The sequence below is a fragment of the Acanthopagrus latus genome, chromosome 19 (genome assembly GCF_904848185.1).
Source record: "Acanthopagrus latus isolate v.2019 chromosome 19, fAcaLat1.1, whole genome shotgun sequence".
NCBI lineage: Eukaryota > Metazoa > Chordata > Actinopteri > Spariformes > Sparidae > Acanthopagrus > Acanthopagrus latus.
The window spans coordinates 20144719-20160724 of NC_051057.1; the positions used below are offsets into that span (position 1 = coordinate 20144719).

The 16006-nt window shown below is 41.1% G+C and overlaps 1 protein-coding gene across 2 annotated transcripts in view; it reads right to left on the bottom strand.

Moving 5' to 3' along the window:
• Positions 1-5828: 5828 nt before the first annotated feature.
• Positions 5829-16006, bottom strand: part of tmtopsb (teleost multiple tissue opsin b) — a 45714-nt gene continuing 35536 nt past the window's right edge. For both annotated transcript variants that reach the window (XM_037078334.1, XM_037078333.1), the window contains exons 3-4: positions 13852-14085; positions 5829-7008 (exon numbers count right to left, since the gene is read on the bottom strand). In XM_037078334.1, the coding sequence (XP_036934229.1) occupies positions 6697-7008; positions 13852-14085 (546 nt within the window). In that variant the 3' untranslated portion in view covers positions 5829-6696. The remainder of the gene's footprint in view (positions 7009-13851; positions 14086-16006) is intronic.

Consider the following 16006-nt stretch of genomic DNA (forward strand, 5'->3'; position numbering starts at 1 on the left):
GAGACTTTTTCCATAAACTCTTGTAACGGATGCAAACAAGATTACAGGGTACTTCCGACAGATTCTCATTCCCAACTCATTTGCGTGTGAAGGGTCAAGTGAGCAATAATACGTAATATTCAACATTGGGTTAGAATTTCAAAATAAAGCTTGCTGCCAAACAGTTCACATATGTCTATGACTTTTGGACTCTAACCAACATTGTCAAATATTCATGGTTTAGGCTTCTAACACTACCGCGTTGGGTTGGTTTGGAGCCCCAACACCACATCGTTGGGTTGGTTTGGAGCCCCAACGCCACATCGTTGGGTTGGTTTGGTCTCCGAACGCCACATCGTTGGGTTGGTTTGGAGCCCCAACGCCACATCGTTGGGTTGGTTTGGTCTCCGAACGCCACATCGTTGGGTTGGTTTGGAGCCCGAACGCCACATCGTTGGGTTGGTTTGGAGCCCGAACGTCACATCGTTGGGTTGGTTTGGTCTCCGAACGCCACATCGTTGAGTTGGTTTGGTCTCTGAACGCCACATCGTTGGGTTGGTTTTGGGTTTCAAAAACTACTCAGTTGGATTAAGGAAAGATCATATTTGGGGGTTTAAAACAACTTTTAGTCTCCTAACTTGCGATGGCGATGCAACCCCTGTCTTAACATAATGTACGCCATTTATGTACGTTATGATTACGCACTTAGGTAGCAAAACCCCAGCTGCCCCTGTAACATGAACTTTTCTTGCTCTTTACTATGTCGTCAAAATTGGAAGCACAGGGCCACTGACTAGGTTGTATTTGAAGCGTTGGGAGTGAGAATGGGTCTAGAATTGTAGACCTTCATTTCTAATGGACTGTGAAAATACTTCTTGGCATCAAACAGCCTCTGAGATTAACTTGAACCTCGCCTCGAAAGTGAATGAGAGCATCAATCATACTGATCAATTTAATCCATTCAGCTTGTACTCCCGCTCCGGTAGATGTCTTTTTAATTATGTCTTATGCCCATTAAAGTCTATATAACACCCAGTGTTGTCACTGGGATAATTTATTAACAGTCAATGTTCCTGGTTCACATTTACACGTTTAAACAACAGTCTCCTCGTTGATCCGTCACATGTGTGAACAATTAAAGTTTATTCTCTGGAAGAGACGATGATTTTAATCAGGTTTCAAGTTTTTTTTTTTGCCCCCAAACTCAAATCTGTTTGAGAAACCACAGATTAATACAAAAAAAGAACCAAAATGCACAGATTAAAGTGTTAAGACTCCCCCTACCCACAGTCAAAACTCTGGTGCTGCAGAAACACTGAGTTTAAATACCTTCTGGAACGTACCACCAGCAACAGGTACGGGGTGGACTTGGCCAACAACAGGTACATGAAAACAGTATTAACATCAACAGCTGATTGAATGAATCTTCTTACAGAATGTATCTCTTTTAGAAATAGATAATTTTATCAACCGACACCCCAATTGTGGCAGAAGATAAAAAGAAAGAAAGAAAAAAGCTCAGTAAGCTTTTCTAACTCCCCTTTCTGTATCCAACCACTTGATGGAGTCCTGTCAGTTCAACAAGCAGCACCTGCAGCTCACCTGGCCTCAATTAACCAGTGGACCTCAAAGAAATGACCCTGTTTAAATATTGAAAAGGTTTCAAAAGGTCTCATTAAATTTAAATGATTCACTTAGCAAAAGTTTGAGCGACTGAAACTCTGCTGACATTGGGAGGAAACTGAGAGCTGAAAAATAAAACTATGAACGTCTTGACGAAGAGAGACATGGAGTTTATACAGTTATGAGACGGGAGTCAGTGGCACAAACACATCTTTTTATTAAGCTGTTGGAACAAACAACAACATAAAAAATACATTTACTAAAGCTAGGAACAAATTTGAGGGCCAGACTTGAAAAATTCATAACTTAAAAAGAATTTGGAGCACATGAAGGGGATTTTGTTTCCATGAGGTGAACTGGGAAAAGTTTCTGGGTGAGTTGGCATTGGCTGACCCATATGTATATTCATTATGCATTAAAAGGAATTTTCTAAATCCACAAAGCAGAATCCTTCGATTGAAACTGAAGATCATTACATTTACGTTGTGTACAGTAGAGGATTCAGTCCATTATAACTTCTCTTACATCTCTGGGTCCTTTTGGCATCGTCTCCCTACAAACTGCTTCACTCACTCGACCTGACGTGGACATTCATCCTGAAAATGCGGCGATTATAAAACCAATTTTAACCTCCCTGTCTTTATCAGTCCGCTAATGAGGATGCATGCAGCAATTTAGTGGAGATACACAGCAACTTCTCCCACAGACCCCCGCTTGGGTTGGACTCGGTCCAGTTATAAACGACTTAACGACGTGACGAGAGGAGGTTTTCTGCTCAGTCCAATAACAACGGAGTCATAGCGGGGACACGCTGAGGACATGTCAAACAATAAATTGTTAATAATGGAGGTGTTTTCCTAGTTTTTAGGCTTTGCTAAGTGGTTTCTGGCGACAAAGGGACACCGGAAAATGAGCTCATTTATCTTTTCCGACTCATCTTTGGTGTTTGGATCAATGTTTTTCTACATTTGTTGTAATCACAGTGATAAAATTAACAGTCCATGGAGAGCTGCATCTCATTTTGATGTTCTCGATGAACATCAACATCAAATCCGAGCTTCTTTATCATCCTGATGTCTCAAGGGTGTCCTGGAAGTGCCACTGACTGTACACACTGACAAACTTTAGCACTATGCCACCATTAAAACGGTTTTACTTCTACTGTTTTGCTCTCTTTTATGCAGATTCTGGGAAGCTGTTGATGACATTTACCAAACTGATGTCACACTGAGATAATTAGTAGGTAGAAGGAGAAGAGTGGGTGGAAATCATAGAACTTTTAATCTGATTCGGGTTCCTACCGACCAACTTTCACACAGTTTTTACAATTTGCAGGTGTGAGCTGCAGCCGAGTGCAGGTAAGAGTAAAAAACGGGGACATCATGCATTAAATAACACAGACCTGTCTAAAAAAAGTATCCAGCTGCGAAGCTTCCCCTCGGTATAATAATAAAAAAAACTTTCATTTTCATGGAGATAATTATCTGGCTCCAAACATATCATATGTTACTTCATTATCTGGATCTCTCAGGCAGAAAAAAAGTGGTCCAAGGATGGCTGACAAATCATTATCTACAAAAATTAAACTTGGCCGCGTGTCAAAAGCACAAAAACTTGTCAACAGTCGCGCACATATGGAACAATTTTGAGCTTAATAAACCACAAATATTCACACAGCCGGCAGGAATGAGAGTCCAGGAGTTTGTGTAGTGAGATCAGATCTGATAGGCTCCCTTCTTTTTTCTCCAATTAAAAAAAACAAAACATTGTATAAGCAGTTGCAGATGTGTAGAGTTTACTTCCTGCGCAATTCGATTAAAAATGTGAACTTCCATCATGACACGGTAACAATTTTCGAAGACAGTATAACATAAAGGTTGTTGCTGTTGGTTCGGATGTCTGGAGCTGATAATCAGTCCACGTTTAATCTGTTTGATGACACAATCTGTGTCTCGGAAAGTGATAAGAGCGCGGCTGCTTCACTCCTTAGTGTTTGTAATTACAGTCCAGACAGACAGACCCAAACACACACACACACACACACACACACACACACACACACACACACACACACACACACACACACACACACACACACACATACACACACTCTGACACATGCAGCCCTTTTCTTAGGGATTATACTCGTGGTGAAAAAGGCTGAAAGTTTGCATGAAAAGAACTTTGAATAAAATGTCTCAGATAGTACTATTAAAGGGCCATTTCACTCAAATAATGAGCCTTTTTCATTTTAATAGTGACTGAAGTCTGAGTCGTGGTAAATAGCGCTCACTTTCCAGCTATGGGATCCGGGGAATCGAACCAGCAACCCTCAGAAGACTGGACAATCCACTGTACCTCTTGAGCGACAGCTGCCTGGTGGTCATATACAGCTTTGAAGGCCTACTGTTGATCTTTTTAACTCTTGTAAAGCGACGTCTGTTTTTAAAAGGTGAGTGTCGCCCATTGGTTTTAGGACATTTGAAGCTACGAGTTTGGCATTAAAGCCACGCAGAAGTGACCATATTTGGACAAGAGGGTGGAGCTGGGGAGGTTATCCTGATTGGATCTTACTGACAACACGAGAACACGCCTCTGTTGCAACTTATCAAGGGGATGCGCCCTAAAGCATACCCTGCTCTATGTTAGTCTATTCTACTCTGGATCGAACCATGATTTACTAAATGAACATCACGCTGTGTGGACAAAGACTTGAAACTAGAGTATGAGATCATGAACTAGTCAGAAATCTGCTTACTGAGGTAATAAATCAAGTGCGAAGTAGAGTTGTTCTCTCATAAGCTTACATGCAATCTGACTTCTTTTTGAAACCAGTACAGTCGCTCCCCTGCTGGCCATTAGGAGGAATGCAGGTTTAAGAGACTGGAAGTGTATTTTTTGCCTCATAGTTGATAGTCAGTGAATTAAATCCAAATGTAATGGATGTAATAAATTATTCTTAATCTCCAAAAGACCGACTCTGTAATCACACAACCATTTCCAGCCGTCCCATGAAATTAATGGCATAAAATCACCATAAAGAACGACTTCCCTAGAGCGTTCAATCAGTCGGCTGTCGGTCTCTAGAAGTTAGTTACATTCTTTTAAATCCCTTCTTAAAACCCACTTTTATAGACTTGCCTTTCGTTTACTGCTCTCAGTCTTTTCATCTGTTCTTCATCCTCTCATGTGATGTCTTTTTTACTTCCCACCCTTCATTGCTTTTATTTGTTTGTTGTTAATCTACTTATCATCTTTTTACTGCTCTTAATCTTTTCATCTGCTCTTGATTCCTCCGACGTGACGGCGTCCTCCAGCGCTCCTTCATTGATTCTACTCCTTTTATTTGTCCCCAGTTTTGTTTTACTTTCCCTCTCTCTTTCTTTTTCTGTGACCTTGCCTGTTTTGTGGCTCCTACTTGTAATGATTCATCTTGTCACTTGTGTTTTATGCATTTTCTGTTCTGCGTCCTTGTTTCAACTCACCTTAGACGAGGCGTCCTTGTGTGCAGCTTGACTGTCGAGTGTTCTTTCTGTAATAATGTTTTCTTGCTTTTGTTTGTTTGTCCACAGACTTTCTAAACTTTTTTGAAAGTGCTGTATAAATAAAGTTTATGATTATAGACCGGGGCTGCTAACCCACAGGTGAGCTGTGACAGAAAAGATCTCCTCACCTGTGGGAAGAAATGGTTTATTTATCCATATTTTGGTAATAATATGTTTGGACTCTACTGAAGATACGGATGATCAGACAGTTTGATGATGCAGCTGAAATTACTGCAGACAAACTTTGCTCAGATACTTTTAAATCCTACAGGACCTGAATACACAAAACTCCCAAACTCAAAGATTAAAAGTTTACTCTGGGAGGCTGCCCAGATGTGCAGCACGTATTATTGACTTTTTGCCTCTGCGTGTGTGTGCTAGTGTGCGTCGGCAGCCCTCGGCTCATTACTCATTCATAGCTGTCAGTTGTTATAGTCTACTCTAACGCGCCGATCGCTGTTTGTTTGCTGTTTTCTCACCGAGACGAAGGCTGTAATTTAGAGCGTTAATCTTCTTCCGTCCCTGTAAATAATGCCGCCGTTAATAATTCATGGATTAATCAACACATGCGAATATGGCTAAGAGGGAAGAGAATGAGGGGAAAGTGAACACTCAGCCCCGCACGCACAAACACACATGCGAGTAAATAGAAGAAGCTTGAGACACTCAAAATCTGTTTGTGACATGAATTCATTTATGTTACATAAGCAAAGGAAGAAACAGGAGACAACACACACAAACAAAAAACCGACAAGAAACTGCAGCTTCGGACACATCAAGACAACTCAGAATGGTGAAATCTCCCTCATAACATGGTGAAATGTCCCTTTAATGGCTTTCATTACAGTCCCAGCTTTGACGACAGAGGGGCCTATACGCAGCAAAGTGTAAATAAAGGCATAATAGAAACCCCCTCAGTTCCAAATTGCATAAAATTGTTCAACAAATCTTCAATACTCTGTATCAAATCCTCAAATATCAGCCATGGAAACGGGGTCAGGAAAATGAATTCTCACCCCTCTTCTTCAACTGAATTATCGTCAAAAAAAGAATAATCCTGCTAACAGTAGCGACGCACAAAATACCTCATTGCCCCGCTTACAAAAAACCCCCCAAACAAACACCGAACAGTTTATGAAATACCTGCCAAAGAACGCTGTGCCTGTCCAAAAATGTTCCTGAATAATTTCCCGGATTGAGAAAGAACATTTTTCTTCAGTTACGTAACAAAGATACCTCGACCTGTTTAATCTGTAAAGACGTTTGTAATCTTAACACGAGGCCCCCGTGTTCAGCCCTCATCTCCTGCTTTATAAACAGTCCCTCTTCTATAAGCAGGATGAGTCGGGCGTTTCGTGTGTTTCCCTGTTCGCCGACTTCACAGAGCGATGATAACCTGTTGTGGGATTAAAACGTCCCCGCTTGTATTCAAGACTCCCACTGAGCTCACTTTGTGCTCGCTCTTTTCTAATATTGAGAGGATTTGTTTCTTAATTGGAGACCTGCGCTCCTGCTCCTCTCTGTAAACATTCAGCTCCTCTTCTTGTCTCTACTCCCTGTAGTGAGCCACCAGGATCAGTTTGGGTTTGGGGGCAACAGCTGGGGTGTTGGAGGCAGCTGGAGCAGCAGCAGACTCTTGTTTCGATGGAGATGGAGATGAAGCCCCTCGACTGGCTTTCTGCGACGAGTCGTGGACGGCGTTGGGTGTGGGGAGAACCGTGGAGGGCGCCGGAGCCGACACGCGGTGTTCCCTCGGCTGACGGGCGGTGCGGAGCGTCTTCGTCGGCCGTGAAAATGTCTTTATTGTGGAGCCTCGCTCGGGGACGGAGCAGCTCAGGAATGCCCTGAAACACCTGTAGAACTGCACACAAACACACACACACACACACACACACACTCATTACTAAGAGAGTAGTAATAAAATTATTTCATCACATAATTTTGTCATCCTGAATGTCCAAATTTGAGAGCATCTATTTCATGTTTGTCCTGGAAGAGGGATGCCTCCTCTGTTCCTCTTTCCAGATGTTTCTTCCATTTTTTCCCCTGTTAATGTGTGTTTTAGGGGGATTTCCTCATCTAGATTGTCGGTCAACTTTAGAGCCCTTGGAGGCAGATTTTGTGATTTGTGATATCAGGATGAAGGACTAAAAGTCAGGGAAATCAAGGTTTTATTTATTTTAAACACAGAGGAGAGATCTGCAGAACAAATCCATTACAAAGGTTTTAAAACATTAGATAAAATACAGATTAAATAGTACAGAAATACAATTTAACTTTTTAACTTAAATGAGCCCCAGTGAAACCAGTCAATCGTAGCACAACAGCAGCAGCAGCAGCAATAAAATGGCATCAAACAGCTTGAACACGTGCTAAAAGTTTCTTTAGTCACAGTAATCAAACAGCACTACATGATATAGTCAAAGCAGTCATAGCTGTATTAGTATAGAGCCATGGAGTATAAAGCAGGCGCAGAGCGAGGAAGGTCAAAGTCATGAGTTGGTCGGGGTGGTTGGATGGATTACACTGAACACTTCCTGTGGAAACAAGGGTTTGTGTCTGACTTGTGACAAAGAGTCAAATGTTATTTGTTTTCCACGTTAAGTGCGTAAGCTAACATACAACTGACTCAACTAAAGCTGCATGATGCAAGTCAATTATGTTTGCTTCAAAGTATGATATTTTCCTAAACCTAACAAAGTAGTTTCGATGTTAAACTTAACCAACTAGTTTAGGGACGTAAACCTAACAGAATAGTTTTGGGGCGTAAAACTAACTGAGTAGTTTTGATGCCAAACCTAACCGAGTAGTTTGGGACATAAACATAACTGATGTAGTTTTGAAGCCTAAACCTAACTGATGTAGTGCACTTAATGGTGTACTGCTCTAGAACTGGTTCCAGCAGTAGAAGTGTAAAGGTAGCAGCAGTGACAGTGTTGCTGGTGGTAGACAGAAGTTGTGGTGGTAGTAGTAAAATCATTTCCAGTAAACGTGAGACAGACAGCTTCTCTGCAGCTCAGTCGTTCCTCTGGTTTCCTCCATGTTGAGGGGTGCAGCAGGCAGCGTGCCCCCCTGGATAAACGTAGTGTACTTAGTATACTCTCTGGTTCCACACGTATACTTTAAGTCTACTACATTTCCCCAGGGCGCCGCGGATCAAACATGCGTTCACGGTGCCTTTTTTAACGGAGATACTTAAGCAGTGGGCTGACAATTCATCATATACATATAAGCCAATTAATTTTCTGTTACCCTGAGGAAATGATGCAGCTCTCAAATTTAGCACAAGGTTTTTTTTTTTTTTTAAATCTTCTGGTGTCTCAAATCCCAAAGTATTAATCTAACTGGAGAGCTGAGCTTTTGGGGGAGAAAAAAAAAAGCAAAAAAACGCTGTTGGTTTAAAAGCGAAACCTCCGGGGAAACCACAAAAAAAAGAGAGCGAGAGAGAGAGAGAGATATGTGTGAAGTGGGAAGTGTGAAGGAGAAAGGGATGAAAACAGCAGGAGAGCAGGACAAACTGACGTCATGGGGGGATTACAGCGAATATCAGGCACAGATTGAGATCTTAAGACTGAGGAGTCACTGAATCCTCACCTGCCAATCCAAGTCTGTGTCTTGAAGGTAATATGACACCTGATAGTGCCTCTGATGACACTTCACTGCTTCCTCTGTTAGTGTAGTTGAAGCTTTCCTGTCATCCTGCCACTCACTGTCACATTGTATAACAGGAAGATTAACATATGGACGGAGAGTTTTTAAAGGGAAATATGAAGAAATACATAAATGACAGGGCTGTTTGTATGTTGACTGACAGTCAGATAGATCTCTCCATCACCAGTTAATCAGTGAGCAGGACGCTGACAGGATGTTTCCTACTTCCTTTCTCTCTTTCCTTTATTTCTCCTCTGCTTCTCTGTCTTTCCTTCTCTCCCCCTTTCATCTGTCCCTTTTCTCTCTGTTTCATTCTTTCTATCCTCCCTCCTGTCCTCCTTTATTTACTTCCTTTCCTTCCTCTTTTTCCATTTCTTTCCTGCCTCATATAATTTCTTCTTTTCCTCTCCCTCTTTTCTCATGTCGTTCATTCTTTCGTTCTCTCTTTCTTTTCTCCTTCCCATGTCTCTCTTTCCTTCTTCCGGTTGTTGTTTCTTTTTCCATCTATTTCCATCTTTATTTATTCCTTCCAATCTTTCTTTCTTTCTTTCTTTCTTTCCTCCTTCCCATGTCTCTCTTTCCTTCTTCCTGTTGTTGAACCTTTGCTGTCCTTCCCTCTTCCCTCTTTCCATATTTATTTCTTCCTTCCTTTCCTTCCCATGTCTCTTTACTTCTTCCTGTTGTTTCTTTTGCCTTCCTTCCCTCCTTCACTTTCCTTCTATATTTCTTTACACCTTTACATCTTTCCTTCCATCCTTCCTTTCCTTCTTCCTTCCTGTCATTGTCTTTCCTTCCCTCTTCCTGTAGTTGTTTCTTTTGCTGTCCTTCCCATTTCCTTCTTCTTTTCCTCCCTACTTATTCGTCTTTCCTCCCTTTTCTTTCTTTCCTCCCTTTTCTTTCTTTCTTTCCATAACATAACAAAAGAAACAGTGTGGAACAGATGAAAGAAGTGAAAGAGTTTCATAACAACTATATAATTAATTTGAAATGAAGAGCCAGCAGACAGACGTCAGCGGCGGTTGCGTCTCCTCCACAGACGTCTGTTCAGGTGTTTCTCGGCTCGGCGGCTTGAATCTGCGCAGCGCTTTAAGTCTTCAACTCGCCTCAACACACTGCTGCCGTAGTTATGGGCTGGGAGGAACTGAAGACTGAAAGCGCCACACAGTGAGACCTCCTGCACAACCTCAAAGTTCAGTCAATCAGCACACACACACACCAACAAAGTGAAAAAACTGCCTCACGAGTCATCAGAGTCAAACGTCTCCGGAGCTCAGCAGAGACACAGAGACGGTCCAACAGGTGGAGGCAGATTAAAAAGAGACGGACGCTGATAAAAGAGGGTGAACGTGTGGCGGAGGAAGGAAAAGGTCGGCGCCAGACTGATACCGACATCACATGCTAATCAAAAATCAAAGCTAACGTTACCTTTCTACCTTCACCTCTCTCTTTCATCTTTCACCTCTCCGCCCGTCTTTCATCTTCTCACTTTTATCATCTTCGTCCCTTCTTTCATAATTATCATCCGTCTTTTCTTCCTCTTATCGTTCTCGTCTCCCCGCTGATGTCCTCCTGACTCTCCTCGTTGCATCTTCCTTCTTTTTTCTTTACTCTCCTTCCTTCCCTACTTTCTTCCATACTTTTCTTTTATTCCTCCTTCGGCTTCTTCATTCCTCTATTTTGTTTTTCCTTCACATCCTTCTTTTTTTTTTTACTTCCTCCTCCCTCCTCCCACCCTTCTTACTCTTTTTTTGTTTCTTTCTTTTTCCATCATTCTCTCCTTCCCCTTTCTTTTCCTTCCTTCCTTTCTTTTCTTGCTTCTTTTTTCCTGACTGTTTTCTTTCATATTTTCCATACTTTTCATCCCCCTTCCTTTCTTATTCATTCCTCCCATAGTTCCCTTTTTCTTTCTTTCTTTCTTTCTTTCTTTCTTTCTTTCTTTCTTTCTTTCGCGTGTCCTTTGTTCCTTGTTTCCATTTAACATATTTCCTGTCATTAAAATCCTCCATCATACTCAACATAGAAAAAAAGTAGTCTCTTGTAGGTTTTCTACATTGTTTCTTTTGACTTCCTTCCCTCCCACTTTCCTTCTTTATTTCCTCATTCCTTTACATCTGCTACTTCCTGTTAGTTCTTCCTTCCTTCCTTCCTTCCTTCCTTGTCTTTCTTTCCTTCTTCCTGTAGTTGCTTCTTTTGCCATCCTTCCTTTCTTTTCTTCTTTCATTCCTCCAATAGTTCCCCTTTTTTTCTTTCTTTCTTTCTTTCTTTCTTGTGTCCTTTGTTCCTTGTTCCCATTTAATATATTTCCTGTCATTAAAATCCTCCTCCATACTCAACATAGAAACAAAGGAGTCTCTTGTAGGTTTTCTGCGATGGCAGGAAATGTTGTTGATTTCACCTGAGAAACGAGCGGTGAGCAGTTTCACACTGAAAATTACCTCCTGTGTTGTGCTGAAAATTCCCACCTTGTGTTTTCACGTACACAAGCTTCAACCTTGAACCAAAGCACCGGATAAATTCAGTTGTTCATCTTTTGTTCTTGTCAGTCAGCCGGGCAGCTGACAAGAACAGTCAGATCAGTTCAACTCAACAAACTGCGCTGGAAGAAAATCTGTGTTTTTTCCTTTTTTATTTTTTTCTTTTTTCTTCGAGGGATAAGGGAAAGCTGGTCAAACTGTCTGACTCAGTCTGGAGTCACGCATGAACCGTCCTCTCTGTGATGCCTGTATTCATTCGCAGTTATTAGACTAATCTACTAATGACTGCGGTAATGATTTATTGACGCTGAAATGCTGCTCAAAGCACCTTGAAGTTTGCTGTCTTGTCAATTAGGACATCAACCAGATTACTTCCTCCTTCTTTTCCGTTTTTTTTTCCCCCTCTGCCACGTCCTTGAATGCCAGAGATGTGTATCACAAGCTCGCAGGAAGCTGGTAGGTGTTTTGTGTCGATGCTGTTAAGGCTTTGACACCACGATAATAATGTCACACCTCTGTCTTTTATCTGTGTGTGTGTGTTTGTGTATGTGTATTTATAGTCGGTCTGTGTGTGTGTGTGTGTGTGTGTGTGTGTGTGTGTGTGTGTGTGTGTGTGTGTTCTGTATGAAGGTGTAAATGAGGACCCAGCTTCCACCTACATTAACCTCCCCTGGGTGTGAATCACAGAACTGGCCCGGGCGTCTGACTCACTGCCAAAATGAAGGAGGGCAGATCATCAGGGATAGCTGACACTAATCAACACCGGCTCGGTGTAGGATTTCAATTTACACAAGAGGCAGCAGTTCTGACCATCTACTCGAGTAAAAGTACCAACATCAGACTGTGAAAATGCTCCAACACCAGTAAAAATCCTGCAAAACCTTGTTTATGATAAAGTATTAGGAACCAAATTCAGTTACAGGATGAAAAGTAAGCGTATGTATCGTGGAGTTGAATTTTCCCTGTCAGTGTTTAACTATTTAAACCAATGTTTAAGTGTTTTATCGCACATGTGTTGCATCATATCTCACCTGTGCGCCACTAACAGGCCCGACAATGTCAAAAATGATGATTTTAATGGTATTTTATGGTTTGTAATTTCCTCAAAAAAAGCCATAAAATGGTAGATGACTCATTTTGTATAAGAACATGTGATCTGCTCCGAGGACGAGGTCAGAACACAGGATCAAAAATCAACTTCATTTGGTTCCACGTCCTATAAAAAAGGCTCCTGAAATTTTCATGGTGAGTGGTTGCTAAGAAACTTCCACCTAGAATCAGTCTAACCTGCCTCTAAATTTAAGTGTCTCAGGGTAATTGGATGTGAGTTCAAACACGTTGCTTTGTAATTACTGCATCTGTAAAATTAAAGTGAAACTCTCGCCAAAATGCAGCATAGGCTTTTTTTTTTTTGTGATTGTATATGAGTCAAACCTTCATGTAAAAGCATAATTACGATGAAAGAGGCACTTTTTAGATTTTTGTTTTCAGGTCAAACTCATTTTCAATGGGAGTGCTACAGGCACTTTTACGTTAGCATCAAAATCTCTTTTTTTAAAGCATTAACAAGACTCGACACAGTTGTTAGAAAAACTTTCTTTTTAGTGAATTCTGTGTACACAAACAATGTTCTCAATGCTCGTGTTCATGTGTAGAGACCCTGGTGATACTACGAGCAAAGTTTCATGTTGTATCGAGTCTTCTTAAAAATAGAGATTTTTGATGTTGGCGTGCCTCTTTCGTCATAATTATGCTTTTACACGAAGGTTTGACTCATATACAATCACAGAAAAAAGAGCCTAGGTTGCATTTTGGCGAGGGTTTTCACTTTAAGTGTTACCTTTTACTGGCTTACTTTGGTGAAGTTTGATTTTGCATTATGTGAGAAAACATTTCCTCCGATTTCCCACGCCAGCTGCTCTGCCTCCACTCTGGACAGATTTCTTTACCTGCACCTGCGAACTGTTGCTAACGAGCAGCCTCCCAGTGATCACATCCTTCAGTTTATCACACACAAAAAAAGTACTATAAAAAAGTGTGAAAATAAATACATAATAAAAGTTGCAAAAAGAAGTTGTTATGTAATGTCCCGCCTCAGAATGACCCTGACATTTCTGGACCCTGTACACGCCACCAACATTCAAAGATATTGTTCAGGTGACTCTGCTCTTAATATTTGTAATAATTGTTATGTACTACTGTGTGATCATCCTCCAGTAGGAAAGAAATGTGCAAAGTTTGAGCGTGATGATAAACTGAAGCGAGCAGGATGTGAGTAAACTTCACAGTGAGCAGCAGCTGAAACCCGCTCAGCAGGATGAGATATATCATCTCCTTCTCACACCTTTCGTTTAGTGTTCAGTCATCATGTTTGTCCAGTGTTGTCAGTATTATTCCTCCCACTCACATTTGTCACGCCAGTAGTCACAATGATTGCATCTGCAACTTGCAGCACAGCTGATTTGAATCATGAAACAACACAGACTTTTTCTTTTTTTTTTTTTTTTTTTCAAATCTTCCACCTGTCAACACCGAATGTGAGGAATTATGCAACACTTCAGCGACAGTGAACGCCTCACCTGCTTGTTCATGAATATGTAGATGAAAGGGTTGATGACGGTGGAGAACTTGGCCAGCAGCGACGGCATGATGCTCGCCTCCGGGCTCAGGAAGTCTCGGGGGCCGAAGGTGGAGAGCAGCGCCGCCACTCCGTAAGGCAGCCAGCAGACCAGGTAGCACACCACCATGGTGACGACCATCACCAGCACCCGCTGCTCTCTGCGGCGGCTCACCACCGAGCTCACGCTGCTGACCTGGGAGAGGAAAAACAAAACAGGAAGTGGAGATTTTGAGAATTTTACTCATACGCTTGGTGAGGGCTGCACGACGTTTACATGGGGCCAATATGTTTTTTATTATGGGCTGTTTATCACCATCTGAGAAATTATAGCAGATAAATAATACATTTTGTTCACTGACTGAAACATCTAACAGCTGGTTTGTGATCTGCAGATATATGCAGAGAAGAAGAAGAGGAAGGAGGGGAAGAAGAAGAAGTAGCAGAAAAGAGTGGAAGAAGAAGGTGGAGAGGAAGATGAAGGAGAGAAAGGAGAAGAAAAAAGCGTCAGAGGAAGAAGGAAAAGTGGAAGAAGACAAAAAGAAGAAGATGAAGAAAAAGAAAAAGAAAAGAAGAAGAAGAAGAAAGGCAGAAAAAGAAGATGAAGAGGAAAGAAGACGGGGAATGCTTTAAAATTAACTTCATTTATCAGCTGTTTTTTCTCAAAATCAAAAGTGCATCAGCAGCACTAAACAACCAAGAAAGCAAAGAAAGAAAACCACAAACAAAAACAAATAAACAAACAAACAATAATAAGAGGAAGATGAAGGAGAAGATGAATAAAGAAAAGGATAAAGAGAAGACAAACAAAAGAGAAGAACAAGAAGTCAAATAGATAAGAAGAAAAGAAGAAGAAAAATAAAAGAGAAGAAGGAGAAACAGAGTAAGTACCTCAAACTGAACTTGAGTACAGTCTTTCAGTAAGTTTTCTTCCACTCCTTTAAAAATGATCAACTCTCACCTCATTATCTTATGAATATTATGAATTATTCCAGAAATAATTGGTTAATTTCTTTCAGACTCTCACAGCTTCACTCTCAGAGTCTCAGTTTTCTTTAATCTTTGTCACGGGATCTTCTGCCGTCTCTTCGTTGTCCATCTCCACTGTGGATCAGTCGGACATTAACATCTCTCTGCTCGCCTGCCAGAGCTAAAAGCCGTCGTTGAACTGCTTGAAGAAGCAGCTCCTCCAGTGTCTGTTAGATCCAGATCCAGATAATCCCACTGTGAGCGCGCCAACAAGAAGACTCCCAACTTCTTCTCAAGAAAACATCGCCTCTTCTCACAACTCTCACTTTTCACTTCGCCGGTTCTTCAATCATACCAGCTTGAGAAGAGACACCTTAAAAAAGGTCAAAATATCCTTAATCTTTCCTGAAACGAGATCTTGTTTTGGAGGCTATTAATAGTATCTAATCATTTATCTTTCTATAGCGTAGTTCTCACTGTGAGTGGCGGGGTACGCCACTCTCGCTTTTGATCGAGGCATGCTGTTTAAAATGTTATCTCATTTATCTGAGCCTCGCTGTTTATAGTTCACAAGTCTTATCAGAGATACATTAAGTTACTGCAAATCCAACTTTAAAAAGTTAGTGTTCTTCACTGAATTTTAAAGGACAAGCTGAGGTGATTTTGTAATGATTCAAAACAAATAAACTTTTGTAACTTGTGCTTAAATCCTTTAGTTTGGTGGTTTAGCTTTTATTACAGCAGTTAAAGGAAATGCAGTGTATTTCTCTGATGGTTCGGGCTGATAGAATCATTTTTTGTCAGCAGATTAGTTTGAAATGTGGCATATCAAACTTTTATTGCCTCAATATGTGAGTAAGATGAATTGTAAAATATGTTTATGGCTTCACTTGGACGTGAAATGAAAAATTCTACTATTTTTTTTACAGATGTATCTATAATTTCACCTGATGTCCAGATCCCAAGGACACCAGAGAACAACACAATAATTCAAAATAAATGTCTGTGAGTTTGAGCCGAGTGATTCAGCAGATTTAACAGTGCAGCCTGCAGTGTCTCTCACACTGCAGTGAAACTACTTTGCAAAGAAGCCACTCACTCCCAGAGAAAGGACAATGTCTGCTTCTGCCAGAAACAGATGTTTATTG